The sequence below is a fragment of the Stomoxys calcitrans genome, chromosome 2 (assembly GCF_963082655.1).
Source record: "Stomoxys calcitrans chromosome 2, idStoCalc2.1, whole genome shotgun sequence".
Taxonomy (NCBI): Eukaryota; Metazoa; Arthropoda; class Insecta; order Diptera; family Muscidae; genus Stomoxys; species Stomoxys calcitrans.
In genome coordinates, this window is record NC_081553.1 from 193,335,291 (window position 1) to 193,361,790 (window position 26,500).

The 26,500-nt window shown below is 34.5% G+C and overlaps 1 protein-coding gene across 1 annotated transcript; it reads left to right on the forward strand.

The window, feature by feature from the left end:
• Window positions 1–353: 353 nt before the first annotated feature.
• On the forward strand, window positions 354–25,519 carry LOC106088980 (protein tramtrack, alpha isoform). Its single transcript, XM_059361727.1, has 8 exons — window positions 354–1,216; window positions 11,752–12,096; window positions 12,163–12,882; window positions 13,756–13,837; window positions 14,998–15,398; window positions 16,564–17,237; window positions 17,365–17,483; window positions 22,471–25,519. The coding sequence occupies exons 2-8, from the start codon at window positions 11,953–11,955 to the stop codon at window positions 24,297–24,299; spliced, it is 3,969 nt and encodes a 1,322-aa protein (XP_059217710.1). The 5' UTR covers window positions 354–1,216; window positions 11,752–11,952; the 3' UTR covers window positions 24,300–25,519.
• Window positions 25,520–26,500: the final 981 nt, after the last annotated feature.

Sequence of the window (26,500 nt, forward strand, 5' to 3'; positions counted from 1 at the left end):
GGACTGTCAGTCATGGTAGTGGTGTCGTAAAGGAGAGTTCGTCAGAATTAAAAACCCCAAAACCCAACCCCCCGAAAAGTTTCAACGGGCAAAACGGCAAATAATATCACGGAATAATATAATAATTATAGAAAACAAGCAAAGTAATTAAATACACAAATTTGTCTCTACGTATATATGGAGAAAACCAACAAGTGTTTTAAGGAATTAAGCGAAAAAATAATGTGTTAAAACAAAACAAGGAGTGTTGATTGAAGAACAAAAGTAAGAAAAAAAAATAAAAATTGACATATCCATCAACTAAATGAAAAATTACTACAGGTGTTTTTGAAAAAAGTGCGATATATATTTTTCGATAGTTTTAAGTGGTTTAAAACACAATACCAGCAAGAACAAACCATTAAAAAAAGAAAATTGACTATAAATGTTTGTGTAATAACAAAAGCCAGCCAGCACAAAGGCTGGCCTAGTTCAAATCGAGCCTTGCTAGAAAAACTCAAGCAACGTCATTTCAAAGTAGTGATCTAAAAACCCCCCCACCAACCAACCAACCAATAAATAAACCACGACAACACAACACACACAAAACAGTAAACCCATAGAGCTGAATTGAACAAAAACAAAAATCAAATGCGCTTCTCTTGCTGAGAGCTAAACAATTAAAAAAGCAACAGTACTTAAGGTTACTGAGCATATGTGTGGGGAGTAAGCTCACTTGATTGCTTTCATTCAAAACAAAAGTCTCCCCTTTTGGTCTCTTTTTTTTCTTGCGTGTTTCTCTGAGAGCAAATGTCAATAAGAGTGAGTGAGTAGTGCATGGCGTGCACTCCCCTTAATATTTCTGCTGACGTTGACGTTCACGAAAGCCTTCGTTGCCTAGCGACGACGCTATTGTACTGGGGTCGTTGTAAGCCAGCCGCGACTCCTCAGGACTTGATTATTATTTTATATTCTACTACCCATACAAACTAGAAAATCTACCACCACTCACTCACACTGAGTTTAAAATAATTTTTTCTTTACGCATTACGTACATTCGCTGTTGTTACTCGTGACTGTAAGGACGTGTCGTCGTGTTGTTGTCATCTCGTCTCGCTGTGTGGGCCCCCTTCCCCGTCGTGTCTCATGGTGTCCACATTACAAAGGCAAGCAACAACAACCAACAATAATAAAATAAAAAACTATCAAGAAGCAACAAATAAAACGAAATTGAAAAGTAAGAAGAAATAACAATTATGATAGAGAAAACTTAAAAAAAAATAATAATACATACCCCTCCGTTAAATAAGGGGAATTATATGGAACGCGTATTTCCGTATTTCAATGTTGTGACGCATTATAAAAAAATAACTAACAAACTGTTAAAACTCAATAACTATTGAAGTGCATAAAAAATTAAAAATATGGTGGAAAAAATGATAAACAGACCAACAAAAAAATGTTTTAAAATGGAAAAGAAACCATTGACTTTACCTGAAAAAGTATATTTTTTTTAAACAAAAAACAAATTATAAAAATTTTCTTAAGATAATTTAACAGAGTTTTGTTAGATAAAATCACAGACTGTGTTTGCTTGCTAATAAAAAATATATATTTTTGACAATAATTAACAGATTTTGCATATGTCCAAAATTTTGAAAGTAAAAAAATCACTCTGCCAAACTTATTTTTAACTTTAATGTTTTTTTTTTCAAAATTCACTGCTGATTGTTTGTATTGAGATTCATTACTAATTTTTATTATTCCATACAGAACTCTGTTATAATATTAAGAAAAAAAAATGAACTGTATGACAATTTTAAAAATCAAAATCGATGCCGGTTTTTATGTGTGTAAATTTAATGTCAAACCAAAAAAAAAAAGTGACAGTATAAAAAAAACTTAAAAATTAAAAAGATTATATAAAAAAAAACAAAATTGAAAATGTGACAAATTAAAATATAGACAGACCGTCAATCCCAATAATCCTCATGTGTGTATTCCAAGAGCAAAGAAAACCTATGGAAAGAAAAACATAAATACGTGACGAACATGTCTTGGATAAATACTAAAATACAATAAAAATAATAATTCACAATTGTTATGCTTGTTGGTATTTTTATATTCCTTATTGTTATAGTTTTTTTGTGGATTAATAACGCTTTCTATGTGAGTATGGCCTCAAAATCATCATTAACAACAACAGCTAGAAAATAGTGTGAACAAATTCTTATTTTGTTGAAAAAAAAATATGCAGGGAATCAACAGGTGTAGCGATATACTCTTATATATTTGCTTATATGCAGCAGCATTTCTTCTCTCTCTCACTCTTTTTTTAAGTCTGACATCTCTTGGGGTTGTGATGTGACTTAGTTAATAAGCAACGTGTATTTGCTCCCTTCCAACGATTACATCAAGATTACCATATCAATGTAAAATGTCAATGTCAAATCATTTAATCCAACTTTTTAATGCTATTGGAGTTCCATCGTCAAATATTTCTGCAGCTGATCTGGTTTGTTCAAGTTTTACCTGGGAAATTCCTAATGGAATTTGATGTAAACAGCATTAACTTATAGATGGTTAAATCACTTGCGAAAACATAAAGTGAATAGGTCCCATGAACATAATCTGCCTATTGTGAATGTTAACAAATATCAGCAAATAATTTTTTCTCTGACAAAATGCGTCAAATTACACATCCATGCAATATTTTTTCGGCTTGAAATATTTCTACTGTATATTTTTGTAGTATATGCAATTTGAATTGGAATATGGAAATATGCACATTGTAAACAAGTAAGAAAAACGTAAATAATAACAAGTTTGACAAGTTTAATGACAACATTTGAAAAAATGTTATGTCGGCTGATCGCTTTTCGTTACCTTATAAAGTGAATCCTGGGGTAATTAGTTCATTTGTAGGTTTTTCAGAACCCAAGTATACCAATAGGAGTTAGAATCGGCTTAAAATAATTGGAGTTTTGTTAAGATTTTGCCAAAAATATAAATGTGAATAGTTTACAGCAGTGGTTATCACTTAAAAGTGGGTACCTAGGACAGGTTTTATATTATAGTTAAAATCAAAGAAAACAATGCAAAAATCTTAAAGATAACATAATATTGAGTTGCCCAAAAAGTAATTGCGGATTTTTCATATAGTCGGCGTTGACAAAATTTTTCACAGCTTGTGACTCTGTAATTGCATTCTTTCTTCTGTCAGTTATCAGCTGTTACTTTTAGCGTGCTTTAGAAAAAAAGTGTAAAAAAAGTATATTTGATTAAAGTTCATTCTAAGTTTTATTAAAAATGCATTTACTTTCTTTTAAAAAATCCGCAATTACTTTTTGGGCAACCCAATACATACAATATTCTAAAATTACAACAACAATGAGGAGGGATTGTACGTTAAAATCGCATGCAAGAAGATTTTTTTCACAAACCGTTATTTCATTGCCAAGGTACATCTATAAGAGGTAAAGTCATGCAGCAAGCTATGTTAAATTGCTGTCCAAAAGTTTAAGAATTTCCCCTCATATTTAAAGTAAACTTTTTGTTACATCGATGGCACAATTTTCACAAAATATTGGATTTCCAAGGTAGATCAGTAAGATGTATGGTCAAACGACCAGCTGAGTATAATCTTTACAAATTATTTACACTATTAGGATTCCCAATGTTCATTTTCTAAAAGCTTTTTAATATTTCCCGAAAATGTAAGCAAAAGTTTCAAAAGAAAATTCTATATATTGATGGAAAAACAACATAAACCATTTTTCAAACAATGGACACTCAAGTTGAACTAAAGTAAAACGCAAAAGTTGTTTACAATTAAAGCCTTTTTATTTAACACGTGGTGATAACCGCGATGTTCTACATATCAAAACGAATTGAGATAAAATGAAAAAAATATTCATAAAATTTTAAAATAAGGATATGTGACATTGCAATAGATAAAATTGTTTAAGATTTGTGACATCATTTTATTATTTTTTTAAGGAGGCCACAGTAGCTCCAAGGTAGGCATATCTGCCTGTGACGCTATAGGCCTGGGTTCGAATCTTGGCGAGAATGTCAGAAACAATTTTCAGCGGTGGGTATTCCCTCCTAATGCTGGCTACATTTGTGAGGTACTTTGCCATGTAAAAACTTTTCCCCAAAGAGGTGACGCACTCTTAAGCCTCATTTAAACTGCTCTTTAAATCCGGATTAAAGGCTCTCGTCAGCTGATTTCATAAAGGGAAAAAGATGATCGAGTCATTTAATCAGGATTTTTCCCATTTCACTCCTTCAGCATAAGAAGAATCCAATTTGTATCAGAATTTACTGTAAATTTTTATGTCAAGTTCCGTTATGTTTTACACAAATAAGTATGCTCAATTGAAGAAATACATGTGAATGACAGAGTAACATAACAATAACTAACAATAATCCAATCTTTGCCTTCTTAAGCACCTGAACGTGCATTTATTTTGCAATTAGATAGACATTTGTGAAATTCGTCTATTATTCGATAAATTTGCAATATTATTTTTCCAATTTGGGTCGATTAATTCCTATCCGATTGTATATACTTTTTTCAAGGGGAGTTCCGTTATGACTTTCAAGTGCAGGCTTATTTTGCGATTCTGGCTCCAGGATTGCCATAGTATATATGTTATACAAAAAAGCGTGGCCAACTGAATAAATACATCTACTGTGAATGGCAAGTGAAGTATTAGCTTATTTATGAAAATGTGTGGACAAATTATAATACATTTTGTTGAATTGCAATGTTGTAAATGTTATGCTCATTGTTTTGTTCAATTTTGTCGCTACTAGGGTAACGGCGTAGTATTGGATACATTACCGCTGTTTAATTTTTTACTTCAATATGTTTTTATTTTCTTAGAAGCTACATCATTTTATTCTCGTGTACACTAAATCAAAGAGTGCCAGTTTTAAATTTCTTATTGAATATACATTTTAAGAGAAGTCAATAAAATTATATGTAGTACTCTTCCATTCTTGGCAAAGAGATTTACAATTTGCTGCTCTTAAAAATACACATATAAATACAAAGAGAAATTATGTGAAAAACACAGACATACGCACACACATTGCATTATTTGCTGTGTTTTATTTAAGTACTGCATACACAAGACTTGAAGGACAAAAATAAAACGTGAAAAATTTATCCAAAGCAAGTAAATTTTTTTATTTATAAAAAAAGTCTAGAACATGTGTATGCATAGAAGTCCAATAAAATTTATTAAGATTTGTGTACGTAATTTTCTAAATAACTGCTTTAGGTTAGGCTGTAAAGAGGGTTTAAATTTAATATTACCATTCACAATAGTGGCATGTCTGCAGCTGGCCACGCGTATTTGTGAAAAAAATATCATGGCAATCCTGAAAACCGATGTTCTGGTTTTCAATACAACTCTGTTTGTTTGCCATGAGGTGGTAATGCCATTTGCCAACCTGTCAAGACAATACGAGGAAAAAAGTGTAAATAATTGCAAAATTTATAAATAAAATTTGCAAAACACATTTGGGCATAGAAGTCAAACATTATTTATTAAGATTTGTTTTTAATTTTATTTTGCAATTCACAATAGAGGATTTCTGCGGGTGGCCACACTAATTTGTAAAAAAACATAGCATGGAAAACCTGACGATATATATTGTCATTTTAATACAAATTTCATTGCACTGCACTATATAGTACTTAAATAAAACACAGCTTAAATAAGCCTGCATTGATAATTTAATAATTTATCCAGAATTTGGTTTTACTGGATAGATGCCATTTCCATGCATTTTTTTGCACTTCACTGTATAGTACTAAAATTAAACAGGGCTATTTTCTTATGATTTGTTGTTCTTATTTTATATTTTCTGTTTTGTTTTGCTCATACTTATTCTCAAATTGTTTTTGTTTTTTCTCTATTTTTACATCTCTATAAAATTAGATTTCGTTCATAAGGTTGCTTGTAGCTTTCTACTATGCTTGTTGTGAGTGCTATTTTCTCATAAAGGTTTCCTAATTAAGAGAGAGCAAAACCGCGTTTTTGTTTTTGCTTTGGGAATTTTTTTTATTGCAACTTTGTTTTCATTTCTTCGTTTCAGTTTTTCCATGGCTGGTGGTATAGAATGCTATACAGGGTATATATTTATATGTATATGATTGAGTATGTGCATGGACAACGTTGCACCAAACCCCACTTTTAAAACTCTTCTTGATACTTGAATAGAATAGTTGTTGTAATTAACCTAAGCTCTCTTGTTGCATTATATAGCTAGCTAGCTAGCTCTTTATCTACCCTTCTGTGTGTTTTTTTTTATTACTTTTTGGCCTCCTTCTCAGTAACATCCATTTCCATTTCTGTCTGTTGATATTTTAAAGCTAACTCTAAACTAGACTGTGTTAAAGTTGGCAACAATGTTTATAGTACCTGTATGAGTGTGTTTAGATCACATTTGCTGTGTTTTATCTTAATACTGGATAGAAAAGCCACAAAAAATTTTTCCAGTGTAAATCTGATTGTTTGCCATGAGGTGGTAACGCCATTTGCTAAACTGTCAAAACGATACGAGGAGGAAGTGAAAATAATTGCAAAATTTATAAATAAAATTTGCACAATGTGTGCGCATAGATGTCAAATAAAATGTATTAATATTTGTGCACGTAATTTTATAAATAATTGGTTTTAATGTTATTTTGCCATTCACAATAGAGACATATAATGGCAATCCTGACGACAGATGTTCTACATAAAGCTGCCAATACACGATCAGACATGTCATATGTTATTTCAAAAATAGCATCTCTGAAAGTTGTACATATCGTGTGATACGTACGCAAAATTTAATATGACAAATGGATATTGGAATAAATATGTAATTTTTTCGATTAAATCGAGCTTTTATTTCATCGAATAAACATGTAGACAAATGTCTGTAAAAAAGTACAATGCATATGAATACATGCCGATTAGAGCGCGCGCTCTATTCGTATATGATGTACATAATACAAGTCTTACCAATAAAAATGACATGCCTGATCGTGTAATTGGAGCTTAAGCCTGCACTGGTAGTTTATCCACAACTTCGTTGTCCTGGATAGATGTCATTTTCATACAAATTTCATTGCACTGCACTTCATAGTACTAAAATAAAGCACATCTATTGTTTTTTACCCCCATGATATTTTGATTACTCATGTTTACATAGGGCCATAACACCAGTTGAAACTAGGTACATATGTCCCCTTTTAAAAAGTTTAGTTGGATTAGTCTAAGAGCATGTTGTTACAAATTCAGGCTTTGCTAATGCTTTGTTTTTCAGTTGTTGATTTCGTTTTGAGGATAATATAGCCATTAAATTGTTTTTTCTTTCCGTTTTTAGGCACCTATCTAACAGTAACATTTTCTTTGTGTGTCTGTCTGTTGTTTGTTGCTCGGCTGCAGTCATCTGTGACGTGATCTGTTTAAAATGTTTTTTTTTCGGTTTAGGATGGGTGTGTTGTTTGTGTTATGTTTTGCATGTGCCTGTGTGATTATATATATATATATGTTTGAGTGTTGTTTTCCCCCACCCGAGTTTGGGTATTCCTCAATAGTATGGATGTTGATGATGATCATCATTGCCGTAATGATTTGCTTCAACTGTTGCTGTTTTTGTTTAAAGTATGTTGTATTTGGTCATTATCTCGTTGTTTTTATCTATTTCCGTTTTAAAATTATTTTTTTGTTTGTGGTTTCACTCATTCACTGTTGCCGCCTTTGGTGTTGTTGTTGTTGTATTTGTGTATTCATCTAAAATAGGAATAATAACAACAAAACGCGCTTATTCTCTCTCAATAATTTCCTGTTGTAACCCTTATGAATAACTAATATTCGGTTAAAATAAAACCGGTTAGTTGTTGTTGGAATGGTCAGTAGAAAAAAACAAAACAGAACACTTGTTACATTGATGTGATTTTTTTCTTTCAAAGGAATTTGGTATACGTTATTTTATTTTTTTTTTTTTTTTCAATTACTTTTGAAAGTTGTTACCCTTTTGGTTTTGCTGTTTGTTTGATGATCATGTGGGGAGAGTTTCGAGATTTTTTTATGGGTGTTTTCAATCACAATCTTAATTTGTAGGGTTGTCATGTATCAATTTTTTTATGGGGGGGTTTCAATCACAATCTGAATTTGTATTGTCATGTATCAAATCAACTGTTCTTATTGTATAACTGATGCATAGCTTAAAAAAAGCAAAGGAGACGAAAACAATTTTACTGGCAGAACTGTGTACCGTTATTGAAAATTAGGAAAATATTAGATATTAGTACGATTTTTTACAAATTCATGCAGTTTTTGGTTTTTAAACTTAAACATTAGCCCTGTTTGTGCCAAGAAAATTGTGTGGAAAATGATTTTTCTACAGTCCAGCCACAGGCGTTAAATACATAATTTTTTAGATACAAGATGGTCTAAATGCTTTGTCTTCTTTTTTAGTAAGTCGCACAGCTAAGGTTAATACGTGTGTGAAACTGCTGTTTTTTACTTGCGATATGATGTTTACACTTTGCAATTTGTCCATTAAATAAAAAATAGTCCTTTAGTCTTGCTATAAATAGTGCCAAAAGGTAAAGAAAAATTTTGTTTATATTGGGTTGCCCAAAAAGTAATTGCGGATTTTTTAAATTAGAACTTAGAATGAACTTTAATCAAATATACTTTTTACACTTTTTTTCTAAAGCAAACTAAAAGTAACAGCTGATAACTGACAGAAGTAAGAATGCAATTACAGAGTCACAAGCTAAGAAAAAATTTGTCAACGCCGACTATATGAAAAATCCGCAATTACTTTTTGGGCAACCCAATATATTTCACAAACTTTTTCAACACAATTGAGCATAATTTCGTAATAATTTGCAAATTCATTTTTTATTTACGAAGGAATAAAAAGAGGAATGGGTTAAAATGCTGCATTCGAAATGCCAACTTGCATGAATCTAATCTGTGCCACTTTTACGGTTTTAGGAAGACCAATCAGTAAGTTTTTACCGTATACGGTCTTTTGTTCGACCCAAAATTTTTTCCTTTTCTGGTAGTGGCAGTTGCCCAAAAACAAAATGTTGAGTGTACTATCTTTTAAAATCAATGATAAGCGTATGTTACTAGTTCGCACTTAATACTCAGCTGTTTACGGTACACTACCTGGTAATTATGTCATGGTCGAATCCTTTAAAAAGATTTTCTATCCAAAGGCTGGTACTATGTTCGCTTATCGCGAAATTTTTTTATAATTACTTTTTTTTGATAATAGATTTTGAAGCAACAAATTTGATAATTTCATTTAGTGGGGCTTCCCCCACAACTTGTGAAACAATTTTAATAAAATTATTGTTATCCTTAAAATTTTGTTCGTGCTTGAAAAAAGTAATCACATGTCTTTTCAACTGTTAAAAACAAACTTCATGCCAGCTAAAACAAAGAAAATAAGGAGAATAGAGAATTTTCTGCATATTGTGAATGAACAAAAAAGATGAAAATGAAGAATAAGAGCTATTTAGCTAGATATCACCGATCACGATGGCAATTGAAAAAAAATCCGTATTAATAAAATATTTTGGATTCAATTAACTTTTTAATTGAAAACATTTCTCTTTTCAATTAAATTTGTAATTGAAAAATTTGCTTGCTATTTTTCTGAAACCATCTATTGTGAATGGCATAGTTTAAATTCATAAAACAGTGTCACTACAAGCTATCCCTGGGGCCGAATTAACGCATACTTGATCGAGTGCTCTTTTGTATCGAATGGAATTTCATATAGTATTTAAGTGGTGTAACATACCACAACTTGTATGCATATATAATTTTATGTCAAAGTTTTTATAAATAAAAAAAATCATAAATTCCCGTTTAATTAAGAGATACATAATTCACAATAGAGATTTCGAACGATTTTACTCATTCACATATGCGTTAATTCGGTCCCTGTTTTAATTTATTATATACAGTGCATTGTAATTAATATTTGAATGAAAACTACATCTATCTCTATATAGCGTATAAATTACCAGTGCAGGCTTGTGCAGAATATCTGTCCTCAGGACTGCCATCGGTCTTCACGATTAAGTGTGGCCACTTGCAGGAATATCTATTGTGAATGGCAGAACAAAATTTAAACCAACAAACTAATAAAATTAAATCCACAAATATTAATAGATTTATTTGACTACTATGCCTGAATATGGAGGCGAAGCCTTTCGAGGCGTTACATTCCCGTGTTTTTTATGTTTGGCCTTCACGGCTTGTGTACGGCGAAAAGAATGGTTATCAGTGGCCATAGTTTCAGTTTGTTCTAAAATTTTCTCTTTTGGTGGACCAAAATTTCCATACCTTGGCAGATCAATTTCCATACTTGAATTGGAAATTGCTTAATGTTCTGCCTATATTCAAGTTTAATTAAAATCAATTTTGCAAATTGGTGTGTTTCACTCTTATTTCAATTCTCACTTGATACAAATCTCTCCTCATTTCTTAACATTTTCTCCACTTATGTTCTCTATTCAGTTGTTTATGTCAAATGTATAGGTATCTGCTTTTACTCAAATTTGCTTGCTCCCATGTGCTAATGCTATTATGGTATTGTCCTGTGGTTTAATTTTTTTTTGCCATCCCCTCTACCTCCCGACTCAGTCCCCTCAAGTTTATACTGGTGGTGGCTGTAGTTTCAGCCCACAACCTTTTTTTGAGCTAATTTTATAGTAGCACCACCATCACTTCCTTCTTGTCAACCCAACCAGTGCAAATATGTATGCTGTGGTTGGACGTCATTTTTATTCCTTCTTCCATTCTGTGGTTTTGTGGTACTTTCCAACTTGGAGAATTAATGTGTTTTGTTGTGTGATGTGGTGTGGTGTAGTGGTAGTGGTGCATGGTTCTCCTTTTTATATGCACTTATGTTATTTCTTTGTATGCCTGGCAATTGTATTTTCTTGAATTTTACAACAGACTTCTCAGCTCCTCATCGGGACAACGATGTAGCAAAAGCGATCGTTAAGTCGGGTGTCGGTCGGGTGTATATGCAGACATGTTGGGGATGTGAGAAATCAAATGTGCGGTTTTATGTTGTTTCTGCTTTCATCATTTTTTCATCGTTGGCATTAGCACAGGCTATGGCCGCCATAGTCACTCACTCACTGCAAAGTTTATTTGTTTCGTATTTGGGTAATCGTTTGGGGTGTATGGAGAGAAGGGTGTAGGGGGGTGGTGGTGATTGTAGCAGCTACTACCACCACCTCAACATCATGAGATCCTTTGTCTATTTTTAGTTTGGGGGAAAACGAAAAATTAAAACATTTCTTGTTATCTTCTTTATATATGCGCGACGGACAGTACCTTGTATTCGAAATTTTTTATATTGTTTATCCGAGGAACATTTTCTTTGAATAAGACATCAAGAGAAAAGTGTATCCGTGAAAGTCGAGTGTAAGAAGAATTTTCACATTATTCTTGCTGTTGTTGTTTCTGAGATTTTTGTTTTCGTTTTATTTTTATCCGCGCCAGAGGAAAGGTGAACGAAGATGATGAGAGGCTATACATACTACGATGGCTACTGCCAAGCGATTTTATTAGGCAACAGGCTAAATTTAGCCACGCATCAAGGAAGGAATTTCTTGTAGTTGAAATACATACGTGTCAATTTCCTAAGAATTCTCTTTAGTGTATTTTTTCAAACACTCAAAAATTCCTCTTTAACACAATTCCTTTTTTGTATTTTCTCTTGCAGGAATTTTTAAAAGTCATGTTTTAAAAGGCTGCAGTGCCGGCACAAAACTTCTAAAATAGCAGCAGCATCATCATATTGTTATCTTCCCATATTGAAATAAACTCAAAAAAGAAAAGACAATAAAAAAGGATTTTAAATCCTTTAGCCTCCTGCAACCAATTCTCCCTCCCGAACCTTTTGAAACTATAAAACGGCTTCCAAATGAAGATGGCTTCGCAGAGATTTTGTTTGCGATGGAATAACCACCAAAGTAATTTACTGTCCGTCTTTGATCAGCTGTTACATGCAGAAACATTTACGGACGTCACCTTGGCCGTGGACGGTCAATATCTTAAAGCACACAAAGTAAGTATTGTAAAGGCAAAAATCCAATTTTCCTTTCATCATCATAACGTTCTCATTTCTTTTCAGATGGTCCTTTCAGCCTGCAGTCCGTATTTCAATGCTTTATTTATCAATCATCCCGAAAAACATCCTATAGTCATCTTAAAAGATGTACCCTATGCGGATATGAAATCGCTATTGGATTTCATGTATCGTGGTGAGGTGTCCGTAGATCAAGAGCGTCTAACGGCTTTCCTCAGAGTGGCGGAAAGTTTGCGCATTAAAGGTCTCACTGAAGTCAATGACGATAAGCCCTCAAATAATGAGCCAACGCCTCAACCACCACAGCTGCAACGCATTCAACCATATGTGGTGCAACAGCAGCAACAACAACAGCGTCATAAAACCCACCAATCATCAGCAACCGGCGTTGGCAATAGTAATACTAGCAATACGAATGCCTCCCAAATTGCCTCCGGTCAACAAAAGTCCCAACAAGAATCTTTACTCACATTGGCTTTGGCTTCAATGCCCAAGCGTAAACGCGACAATGTCAACAATAACAATGATCCTCAAATGTCATCCGGCCAACAAAAACCCCGACAAGAATCTTTACTCACGCTGGCGTTAGCTTCAATGCCAAAACGCAAACGTGGCAGGCCACGTAAGCTATCTGGCAGTGATGATGGTGAATATGACGACTATGATGAAATGGGTGATGGTAAAATGTGCAATGACTCTTTTTCCGGCAATGAAGATGGCTCAGATGACAATCAAAGGGATTCAGGCAATAATGATGATATGAATGTAAGTAAAACATGATAATAGTTATTGAATATTTTAACAAGTTGTGGACCGACTCTCTGTCATTGAGCTTAATATAAATCGGACCGTATTGCGGAACTTGGAAATGTGTTTCCCTTCAAAGATTTTCATACAAAATTTGTTTCAATTAAAACTTTAGCGAAAAGCGATATTTTCTCGGCGGGATGTCGACTCAGGCATTCTTTTTAGCTAGGCGGTAATGTCAATCATATGTTTATTATTATTTTCTCGTAAGGAAAACGTATTCAGTTAGGAGTAAATTTATTTGGAGCAATAGAACAATATTTTGTTTGTATGTTTTTGGATTATATCTGTCCAAAGCTATCAAAATAAGGGTGTGGTGAATTTTTACCAAAACTCACCACACCGTGTTTTGCTGTCGAATATTGGAAAGAATAATCTTGACTTCATATTCACTCTTATTTTGTCGTTTACTCAGCCCAATACTTATCTTTTAATACATTAGTCTGAGAACTACAACGATAAGCATTCTGTTTCTGCTAATGCCAAGTGAGCTCGATGTTCGCTTACTCTGTATTACCAAAACGGTTAAAATTAAACTGAATGCTGCTGAAAATAGTGTATATGTTATTTTGTATTTGCAAAATGCATTCAGTTTTGCCCAAAAACAACTTGAACTAGTAAAAAAAAATACTTATAAGTATGCCTATAGGTTGTATCTTTGCAAAGCAATTAAAATTGGGGTGTGGTGAGTTTGTAACTGAACTCACCACACCGTGGTAAATTTGTGGAAATGTCTTAATTTTAACTCTGATCTTCCTCACTTCTATATTAGACACTCAAACAATACATGTAACCTAAATTAAGCCAAAACATATTCTTAAATTCCTGCAGGAAAGTCGCGACTCACACTCACCTACCAAGAAATCACAAAATCAGGACCGCAATCAACAAAACGACGACAACAGCACTTCCGGTAAGTCTTACTTTACTTATTTATACCACTATCTTGGCATTATTGTGATCACGAATAAATTTTTTTCAAAAACATATTTTCATACCATTCTCCAAGAAACAAAAAAAAAACAAAGTTTTTCAATATTTCAAACAAAATCACCTGCATTTTAACATAAAACCCAATGAAAAATTATGTATATATGTCTGTCTCTTTCCTCATAACAAGAAAACAAGTTCATTAGAAACATAAATTTTTATATTCAAAAATCAAAAAAAAAAATGCACCATATACAATTAAAAATTTTACGGGCATTAGAAGAATAGACGAAGAAGGTAGATTAAATAAAACGTCTTAAATCTGTATCGGAAAAGCTAAAAAAGGGATTTTCGCACAAAAGACAAACCTCGCCCACTCGCAATGAGCGACAGGTTTCTTTGGTTTTTGTTTATTACGTATTGTAGTGAAAGAATTGGAACTAGTGTTGAAAATAAATCTTGAGTGTTTAGTGATTTTCGAATTTCGGTAGAACATACGTTTAACGTCGGCAGGTGAGTTTTAAATGGATTTTTCGAAACGTATGATGCCGTTTAAAAATATTGAAGCAATGATTAACGAAAAATTGAAAGCTTTCTAAAAAATAATACAGTAAACTTATCAAAAATTTAATTTTGAAAATATCCACCTTGATTGAAATAATCGGTATGAGCTTTTAGGGATTTATGGCCGACGTGTGAAAATCGTTTAAACGTTTCTCTAACTCAAATACCACTTTCGAAAATCTATAAACCAAAATTTCGTTTAAAACAACTCTAAAAAAACAAAAACAAAATTTTTACACAAAAACACCTTTTTAGTTGTTAAGATTTATTTATGTAAAGAAAATCACCATATGTAAACATATATATTTATATGTACAAAAAAAAATGGCTTGAAATCCCTAGAGCTTTTCCGATCCAAATTTTGAAGCTGGTTTTATTTTATGTTCTGTTTTGTAAGATTGTAAATGGACATTCAATTCCAAATCATAGCACATACAAGAAGAACAAATGACTTTCTCTTTTTCGTCTAATTTTGTGATTAGTTTTTTAAACGCATTGTACATTTTCACCACACACATTTAATTTTATGAAACACGATTTTTTTTCATTCGAGCGAATCTCCTAAATGTATTCTTTTAGATGGCAATGATAGTGACAATGATGAGCCAATGGATTCATCGTATATGGAGCCTCAATTAATGTTGGATGAATATGATGAACCTGTGGAATTTAAATTCGATCCTAATGCAACGGACTCAGCTTCGCAGGACAATATGTCTAATATGTCGCAACAGGCCCGCCAGCAAGCATTTCTATTAGCCGCTCAACAAAAACACCATCAACAACAAATGGCAGACGCTGCAGCCGCAGTAGCTAGCGGTATGCAAATGTCGGCTGTTGTTGGTGCGGGCGCCATGCCTGGTACGGTGACGTTGTTGAACTCAATGGTCAGCATACCAAAATTGGCCCCCATTGTCAAGCCCGTTAAGCCAAAGATAAATAAACGTGTGAAGTTGAAGCAAAACGGTGTGGATGTTAAGGTAAGCTAAAAATAAAATCGCATACAGTTTAGGCGTTAACAGAGGTATCCACTTGATATGTATTTTAAGAGCTTTATTTAACTGTGTGGTCAAACCAAGTATGACCTATTGCCTAAATACTATACTACAGAAGGAAAAAATAATTATAAGGTTTCCTGGTTTTCAGAAAAATTGGTTTTCTATCGACGTGCAATTAAAATTTCATGTAAACAGTTGTTTAACTTCCAAAAAATGTTTCCAATGTATTTAGTTCGAGTTGGACTTTTCATTTCGTGAAAAATTTCGGTGTGGTGAATTTTTTATAAAACTCACCACGGTATGGTGAATTCAAAAACTGACTTTAAAAATCCTCCTAATACGAATCTTTTGCTTTAATTATGCTAATATCTAACATTTTCGTATTTTTTGCAACTATTAATAAGTTTCAGTACATGAATTAGAGACAATGCGTAGGTTTTGCCAACAAATCGTGAATGAGAAAGTAGCTTTAATTCAATACTTTCTTTTTTATGTTCTTAAATTGAGCTGATTTGCCAATTTCCTTAGATTTTCGTTGTGTGTGCCACAATTTAAATAAAGCTTATCACCGTGTGATGTGTGATTAGTTGCAATTTCTAAGATTTCTTTCTTAATAGTCTCCTTTCAGTATATCAAATATAAAACATGTAGAATTCCAGAATATCGATACACTTTAAAGTTATTTCATCTTGAAATATGTATTTATATTGTGTAGGACTGTTTATTTCACCACACCAAATTTCATATTTTGGGTTAGTTTGTTGTTGTTGCAATGTGTTGTACACTAAAGCGGCAGTCCTTGCCGCTGAAGGACTTTATCGGGTCAATCCGGTACTCACCACCATCAGCAATGGGATTGGGGATAGTTTGTGTAGAACTCTCCTTTTTACCTCATATTTTGCTATGGTGACTATTTTTATGGAGCTTACCACAGTATGGTACTATTAAGGTGTAGTGAAATGTTCGGTAAAATGTAAAAAAAAATTGGAAAAAATTAAACTTAATTTCTTATACGGATATATTTGTCTTAGAGTAAAATTTGTCATCAATTCCTAGGATTACTTCAGGTGTACATATCAAGTTACCACTGACTCAAGTTTATGCCAAAACTTTTCAATATTACTAAACTCGTTTTTTTCACTTTTAGCCTTTTGCAAGCACCGACTACATGGACATCTTAGCCGGCAACTACATGAACTCCGCCCAAGCTGCTAAAATGAAATCTCTAAGTGCCAGCACGGGCAGCTTAAACGTCAACTCACCACCACCCAAAACCAAATTAAATACATCATGTAATTCCATCATCGAAGGTGAAGGCGAAGGTTCGGTGCGTGACTATTGTACCAAAGAAGGTGAACATACGTACCGCTGCAAAGTCTGCTCTCGTGTCTATACACATATAAGTAATTTCTGCCGCCACTATGTCACCTCCCACAAACGTAATGTCAAAGTGTACCCCTGTCCATTCTGTTTCAAAGAGTTTACGCGAAAAGACAATATGACTGCCCACGTTAAGATAATACATAAAATTGAGAATCCCTCGTCGGCTTTGGCAGCGGCGGCCGCCGGTAATGCCGTGCAGCTGCCCGGACAAATGTCGGCGTCCGGTTCGCAAAATGTTAGTGCATCTTCCACACCCACACCGCCCGATTTGAATGCGCAAACCTCAAATCAATCGGGCAGCGGTTTGACAGGCCTTACATTAAATACATCAACACCGGCGGGAGGTTCATCGTCGGCGTCCTCGTCATCTGTGAGTTCACCGCCTGCTGGTTCATTAACAACAACACCCACCACAACGACTGCGGCGGCGGTGGCGCAGTGAAACAAGGCGATTGTTTAAATCGTTTATAGGTCATGGTTTAAGTGTAAATTATTAAGCAAAGGTTTTGGCTTTTTATGAAAATAGTAAAACCCCTCCTACCCCTTCAACACATATGTTTTTAAGAAAATTAGACAAATGCATAACCACTACTGAGCTAAAGAAGTTTTGTAACAAAAAAAAAAAACAAACAAAACAAACAAACCTAGGTCTACTATTAGGGTTTGTGGTTATAACACCCATATGTATGTTGTAACAGCAACAAATGCTTTTTCTTGGAAAACTTATAAGCAAACCAGAAAAAAGGCTTCCAAAATATTCCAAAATTTAAAAACAAACAAAAAAAAATAAAAATAAAAACAACAGTTAACTTTTTTCGCATAATGTTTCTTGCATAAATGTATTTTTTTATTATTTATATTTATATATGAGTATATAATTCTCATTTTCCACTAAATATAATTAATATTATGTTGCTAACATTAGCTTTTTATGAAATAACAAAAATCCGATGCAAAAAAAGAAAAACAACCCCTCTCACAACCCCCGGTCGAAAGTTTTCTTTGTAAAAGAAACTTAAAAAACAAGTAATTTTTCTGGGAAAAATTTTAAACATTTATTTTTATTTTTGTTATCATTTTTTTTTTTTTTTTTGATTTAAACTGTTATAGTGTGTCTTTTTTTTTTCTTTGTATACTACCAAGAGACTTTTGCATTTTTGTTTTCATTAGAAACATTTGTTTTTTCCACTTTTGGTTTAATTTTTTTTTCAATTTTCAAAAATTGTAAGGCTTTTAAAAGCCCATAACCATTTTTTTTTTCTTCATTTTGCTTTCATTTAACGATGGAAATACTTTGTTTTGGAAAAGCTCTAGAAACTTCATGATCTAGCAAGATACTGTAAGCTTGTCTTGCTTTGCCTAAAGTTATAGGGTTAGACCTGCTACGCTACTTTCCCTTTCTCTTTATAAGTTTGTGTGCAATTTATTCTGTTTTTTTAGACATTTAGTTAATAATTTTTAATTTTAGTAAGCACCCCCAACCTCCCCCTTTTTAATGATAAATATTTATAATTTATATAAAGTTAGTTTTCATAACATCTATTATTTCGCTTTTCGAATTGTTTCGATTCGAAACACTTGTAAACATGCCTTACACTCTGGGGCCTTAGAAAAGAGAACACATTCACCATAGAGTGCCTTAAGACCAACACCACCACCACCACCACCACCAACAACACCTCCTCCCCCACCACCAAAATACCATAAAATGAACTTTTCGTTCAGTTGAAAACTCAAAAAACAAAAACTAGTACTTTATATAACAAAAAGAAACGTATCAAAAACCACAAGAACTTAGTTAAATTTTTCACCATTTATTGTAAATTAAGTTTAACCCATACATATATATATATATACTAAATATATATATATTTTTTATATACATAATACCTATGTAAACACACACGACAACTACAAAAACAAATAAAAAATTATGGCTTAGTTAAAATCGCATATTGAAAATATCTACCTTGTTGCCTTCGAATGAAGCTAATTCTTGTTTAACTTTAAAAACTAAAAGAAAAATACCATACCATATGTATAAATACATACATAATTTTTTTCTTTTTTTTATAAATTAATTGAATTGCTGGTTATTTTCACTAAGAACTGAAAAGAAAATTGAAAAGTCGCATCTTTTAGAACTTTATACCGCATGTGGATGGAAGCAAATCTGAAATTGCTTCAGTTATCTCAGAGTCACTCCCTCCACCAACACCAACACCTACACTACATTCTGTTCTTTCTTTCTTTTTTTTTTGTCTATATAACGTTACATTTGTTTTTCTTTTGTAATATAATAACATTTGTTTTTTTTTATTATATTTATATAATTTTTTTTGAAAAAAGAAAATATATAAATCGGAGGCTTAATAAAATCGCCAAAGAACTTTTTTTAAATTACCCCATAATTAATTATTAAAAAAAAAGATACGAAAGAAAGAAAATATATTTAAAAGAAATTAAATCAAAAAAATTTATTTAAAAAAAAAAGCAACAACCGCCACTAAAACAACCACACAATCAACAAATAACATGAAAAATAACCCCCAGCAATATGGTTAATGTTTTATTATAATTATAGTAATGTTAATTAATTATTATTTTTTTATTATTATTATTATTTGTATAATTTTTTAAATTAATTTTTATGTACAGCATTAAAACAACAACAAAAACTCTATTATATATATAAAAAAAATCATAATTTAAATAAATCAATTAATTATTATTAAAAAGAGAAATACAACAAAAATTAAACAATCAACACACACAAAAAACAAACATTTTTTTCGTTTTATTTATTTGATTTGTTTTTAGGGGTGGATTACATCTTGACATCGTTTATGTTTTGTTATAGACTTATAAAAATATACACTTTCATTATGTCTCACAGTTGTGAAAAAATATATATGTATGTATGTATATACATACATTTTTGTATCTCAATTTTGCAGAAAAAAATTTACATTCAAAAAAATGTTCGCTCAATTAAAAATATACATAATTCACAATAGAGATTTTGAGCAATTTTGCTCGTTCACGTGTGCGTTACTGTACCTTGTAAACTAATTAACATGGATAGATAGACAGATGGACATAGCTAAATCGTAACAGTAAGTGATTCTGGAGTCGAATTACTGCATACGTGATCGAGTAAAAGTAATTCACTCTATTGTGAATTATGTATTTCTGTCAAATGTTTAAATTGAACATAATTTATAAAAAATGTTTTATTAAAATGTGTATTAAAGTGGTATAATCAGCCTTATTCCCATGTCGAAGGCGAAAATCGACAGCAGTCGTAGTCGAAGGCGAATTTGACATTTCATGGTATTCTATAAATTGACAGTTTGGTAATAGAAAAATATTGTGGTAAATGATATGACCAACAAGCGCGATTTACTTTAGAATGCAATTAACTTATAAATCGATCGTTTTCGTCTGTCGAATTCGACTTTTCGATACCAAAAATTTATATACCTTTTTTTATTATTGTACTAGCCGAATCGGGACCGGGTGGGGACACTTCGCCCTGAATGTGGATATCGAATTCGTGACATTGTAGCCTAGGACGCTGAACGCGTTCGAATCCTTGCGAGAACATGTGACAAGGCGGTGTTTATCCCCTCTTAATGTTGGCGACATTTGCAAGATGCAATGCCATGTATGGTCATTTAAAAAATTTTTCCCTAAATAGGTGTCGCACTGCGGGACGCCGTTCGGACTTTAAAAAAAGGTCCCTTATCATTGAGTTTGAACTTGAATCGGAAAGCACTCATTGATGTGTGAGAATTTGCCCCTTCTCGGTTGCAGGTGGTAATGTTCTTCCTTAGGGTAATGTACTCATTAGGGGAGTCATCCTCCCTCAGACATTTCGACTTAAATATGGATATCAAATTCGTACTGCACTTCCAAATCCCATTAATTTGAGCCCCGTATTGCCATGGCCGGTAAACATGAACCGTTTGGAGGGTATTTTGAGGCTGGGGCGGCCATCGGCACTTCGCACTGAAAATAGATATGAAATTCGTTCTTTATTCCCAACGGAAACGAAGTTCAGTTTAGGGGATGGTTTATGGCGTACCCCAAAACACTTGGCTCCAAAATTGGATATCAAATTCGTTTTCTACTCTCAAATACCTTTCATTTGAGTCCCATATTGTCATAGTAGGTCAAATAACCCATTTGACGTATCTTTAGAAGGAAAAGCGCCACCTAGGCTTGAACGCAAATTGTAATGTCATATTCGTTATTTACTCCCCAGTACCTTTCATTTGAGTCCCATATACCCATGGTCGGCTAATATGCTAATTTGGGGGTGGACGACCTCCCATTACTTGCACCTAATGTTTTATGCCATATTTGTAATCTACTGCCTAATACTTTCATTTGAGTCCCATATTGACATGAACTTGGAATATATCTGTTTAGAGCAGTTTTGGGGTTGGGGCGGGGGTACTTGGACCCAAATTTTAATACCATTTCGTTCTCTGGTCTTCGAGTAGTGGTGTAAGTGTACACTAGTGGTGTAGGTTTAATAAGTTTTTTTGTGACAACTGCTTCTACTCGAGTGAAATGAAGAAACCCTTCATCGGGCAGGGTCTGCAGTCTTAGTGGTATGCATACTAATGTGCCAGTATTGTGATTTATTTTAAGGCCGTAGAATCCAAAAAAAGCATCATCCCGAAATTGATTGAGCAAAAGAGACAGGCATTTGTCGCAAACGTGGTCTCTAAGTTGATGATCCACTGCAATTTAGTACAAGGCGCTGGCCTAAAATCCCATTTTGGTATGAACGTTTTCGCCGCTAGACGAGTTCCTGACAAGCTTCTAAATTTAATTTTGAGCTCTCATATTGTTCGTTATGCCTGGAATATGTCCATTCCTCTACTAATGGCAAATGATTTTGCTCATCCAAACAGGCATGTCCCTCAGACACAAAGGAATACATTTTTACGTCAGATTTGTACTCTACTTTTAAATACCTTTCATTTGATACCCATAATGCTCAAAGCGGTAAGTGTTCTGTTGAGTGGTGTTTTTGGCGGTGGGGGACCCCACTACACTTACGGTGACATATTAATGTCAAGATCGTACTCTACTCTGAAATACCTTTCATTTGATACCCATATTGTCTCTATCGGTAAACATGTCCATTCGGGTGGGTTTTGGATGGGGGACGCCCCATCCAGGTTATTCAACCCCAAAGAGATTGGTGCACCGATCTCCGAGATCTAACGTTTTTGAAAATGGCGGTATGTGGGAGGGTCCGCTCCCCTTCAGATATCAAAAATTGTAGTACCCTATTTTCAGATATAGCAACCAATGGTAGACATTCTTATCAAACTGTCCCCTTAGCGGTTGTCTCCCGGCTTTGTTTTATATGAAAAATGACATAAGGAATGAATACAATCACACAAACAAACCTCCCCGTTGACTTACTGCTCAACATCTCATGCATCAAACTTCGTCAAACGTTTCCTTTATAACATTATATAGTTTTTTGACTTTTACTACGTCCCATGTGTGTAAAGTAATCAAATACAAGACCGGCCGTTAGAGGAAAATATAAAAAATTAAAAAAAATATTTATTTTAAGTATTCTGCAAAGAACATTTTTTGAAGAAAAAAATAATCAATTTTGTTCCCTCTTTTTTACCCACTACAGTCCACCTTATCAACAGCAGTCCCGAGCTATCACAAAGACTTTTTGGTGTAAGCACAACAACCAGTAGTTGCAATGTCACCAACAATTCGGCCACCAATAACACAGCTATGATTTCCTTAGTGCCACAGCATACAGCTACTGCTCCTAATGCACAGCCAACACCACAGCAACAACATCAACACCAACAAACTAACAAACCAACACAGTCCATAGAGTTCAATGATAATCTAAATGTCCACTTGCCCACGGTGCTGGGACTAAAATACAAAAATGCCATGCAAGGTACTACTGCAAAATTGCAAGAAACTCAGCAAGGTCAACATCAAACACCAACTTCTCAGCACCAACAGCAGCAGACAACTATGGTCTCTCTAACGCATCAGCCTACAACAAATGCCAATTCTTTATTGAAACAACAATTGAGTGCAGGCCTCAAGGATCTCATGGATGCTACTTTGGCTAGCAGTGGAAATACAACAACAACCAACATTAATACCAACACCGTCAATTTAACATCACAAACCGTCCCACCAAATATGGTATCCAGTGTGATGTCTGCAACTGCCATGGATACCCAGGAAGCTTGCTCAGCTCTGCAGTCATTGGCCACAGCGGCCGAAAGGCAAGCAGCTCAACAGAATAACAGCATACAACCACCATCGGCCAATAATCTGCATCATCAATTCCTATTGCATATGGCTGCCAATCCCATTATGAAACCGGGAGATTTTTTCCAGCAGCATCAAAATGCTTTGTTGCTAACAGAGGATGACAACAATCTGGATTTGCTTATGGATCAAAGTGATAAATCCGATCCGGAAATGTTAACATTAGCCGATGAAAATGCAGGCCTTGATTACAGCACCGGCAATGAAACGGGCGGTCCTCAGGGAGAAAATAACGAAAATCTAGACAATTGCGCCAATAACAGTGTATCCTCATCCAATGCTGGAGGCCATAATAGTAGTAGTAACACACCACGCAGCAGGAATACCACTAACAAGCCCATACAGCGTCGTCGTGTTCGTCGCAAAGCCCAGTCTTCCATAGATGATCAGGCTGAGCAACTAACGGAAATGTCCGTGCGCGGCTTGGATCTTTTCCGTTATGCCTCGGTTACCGAGGGTGTCTATCAGTGTACCGAGTGTGCCAAGGAGAACATGCAAAAGACTTTCAAGAATAAATACAGCTTCCAGCGACATGCCTTTCTCTACCATGAGGGCAAACATCGCAAGGTATTTCCCTGTCCGCTGTGCGGCAAAGAATTCTCCCGGCCAGATAAAATGAAGAATCACATGAAAATGACCCATGAGTCGTTTGTGGCCAAGGAGATACAGAATTTCAATCCCTTGAATTATCTCATAAGTGCTGCGGCAGCTGGCGAAATACAGGCAACATTTCCCAACAATGCCAATGCCAATGCTGGAGACAATAACGACAATAGCACAACATCACAGCCACTGATAAGTCAGTTGCAATCTTCAAATCCGGCTCTAAGTATAATGATCAACAATAATGGTGAGAATGCCGGCGAAGAGGGACTTAATCTAACGCATGCCCAAGTTGTCAAGGAGGAGCAGCTGAAATTTCCCTCGGATATAGAAATTAAAAGTGAAATAGTAATCTCACCTTCACCTTCGCCGCCACCACCCCCACCCGCACAAACCTCGCTCAGCCATCAATTGCCTTTGGGCACTTCGGTTTCTTTGGCTGAATCCTCGCTGTCCCTATTGAGATCTGTGGCCCACAACTCAACGGCCGCATCAGCTGTCACCCAGACAACAAACGCTGCTCAACTCAACGCTCAAAGACTGGAGGAGGTGAAATAAATGTTTGGCCATGTTTGCTCTTAGGGCATTAGGGATTTTGGTTTTTCCGTTTTTTCTTGCCTTGCTTGCTCTCGCCACACAGGTAAGGTAACTAAAAAAAACAAAAAGAAAATCAACTCAGTTTGTCATCATGAAATCAAAAGACTTGGTATTTCACAATGAAAGTAAAGCTTTGAAAAAGCATGCTTTCGAACTCACCACCACACGCATAACATGTTTTTGCACAATAACTACTTAAACTTAATAATAATGTTTTAATTAAAAACAAAAGAAAAACCTTAAGGCCTAGATATAAATAATGTTAGTCTTGTAATTAAATAAGTTTATATATAGATGATATTTCAAATCCGTCCAATTTTCCTAAAATTAATTGAATTATATATAAATTTACACTATATTCTCACTTATGTAGGTATATGAATGGAAGTTATGAGTTACTAATGTTTTTTTTTAAGTGTATGTATAACAAGTGAAGACAAATAGTGTACATTAGGGTGGGTAATCTACATCAAATTCTAAGAAATTTTGCCCAAAAACCATGGCTCTGAAACTAAAATTAGGCTTCCTGTTTTTAAACTACAAACTCGGAAGATCTGGGTACTTTTTTGTCCAAAAAGAAAAGTTTGTCTGTCGTTAAAAACCAGCAGCTCGGTTTAGATTTTAGACCAGTCCACGCACACTATTGCATATGTTTGTGTAAACTTCTCACTCAGAGTGAAAACACTATCAGTCTCACACACAAGGAAAAAGTAAAAGCCACACACACATCAAGAAATTGCATGCTCTCAGACAACAACAACAAATATATCTATACTTAACCAATATGAGAGATTTGTTTAAGTAAAGCCACACACATCAAGAAATTGCTTGCTCTCAGACAACAACAACAAATAAAGCTAAACTTAACCAATAAAAGAGAGTGGTTTGTTAACAAAACCGACATCAGCATACGGGCTTGAAAATATTGTGCACATTAGCACATGTACCTTATACTGTTTTAGGCCCATGGGTTTTTGGGCAAAATTTTTTAAAACTTGTCGTTGATTACGGTTTTAACAACCACCTCGGGTGTGCATTTTTTGGTCCTTACAAAATAATACACCCTAAATTCTGCGTATAACTTTAGTTTTCACCAATAAAAGCTAAAGTCATTGATTATGATCGCTAAGCTCAGCTCTATGACATCATATCTTAAATTTTCATTGAGTTATTTTTATAGATTTTTAATTAAAAATATTTATATAATCACCACATTTTGGACCCAATTTCCGATATGGTCTCGATATTCCTATCTGACTCTTTCAGAATATGCATGGTATGTTATACCCACTACCATAGAATATGGGGGGTATAATCTTATCATCTGCTATCGCCATGCCTTTCTAAAACTATCCAGACCTTTCTGTCCCTCGCTGCTTCAGTGAGCTGACACACCCCCAAATGATGTAGTTGTTAAACCGATGTTGTTGTCGAGCTCTTATAATTGATCAAGCTCGTTTCGGTCTATACGACCGATCGCCACGGGAACATATTGGCCATTGGTTATTTAAAGGCACCAATATATCGCCTTGTCGTATCGAGCATCTTAGGCACTCAGTATTGAAGCAAGAGCCGGTGGCACACCCGGTCTCTCACTCAGACTCTTCACTCGATACCGCTGATTGTCCTCGACCTCAGTTGCAGCTACTCCGTATGGAGCATTCCACCATCCACAACCTGCGGACGCACCCAGTAGCTCCCAGCTAAGCTTCTCGTGATAACGAAGAACACCACACAGATTGGAGCTCAAAGTTCCAGCCTGTGTGATGCTCATAGTTATCCCGTGCCGTGTTAAACCGTCCATTTATGGACCATTCCGAGAGTGGCAAGGCTAAGGACGAGAGCCAATCGTTCTGTCCGTACTCCCCGATCCGATGGACAAACACAATGTGCAGTTGATAAAGTTACGTGCCTTCAAGTCAAAGTCATCCAAGCTGTTAGATCCCGACGGAAACTCTATACTGGCGCTGAAGTTATACCTGGAGTCGACTGTCCTCAATCTATCTTTAAACACTCTTATGATACCCGATGTCTGGAAGATGGGCAGAGTGATCCCGCTACAGAAACCTGGAAAGGGTCCGAGGAAAGAGAAGTGGTATAGTCCGATTTCCCTTCTCTCACCGGTAGTCGTAAAGCTGGAAGGACTACTCCCCCCAAGCCTC

Coding starts and splice junctions, on each gene's coding strand:
- LOC106088980 (XM_059361727.1), top strand. CDS start 11,953: ATGAAGATGGCTTCGCAGAGATTTTGTTTGCGATGGAATAACCACCAA. Junction 12,883..13,755: donor GCAATAATGATGATATGAAT/GTAAGTAAAACA, acceptor AAATTCCTGCAG/GAAAGTCGCGACTCACACTC. Junction 13,838..14,997: donor CGACGACAACAGCACTTCCG/GTAAGTCTTACT, acceptor GTATTCTTTTAG/ATGGCAATGATAGTGACAAT.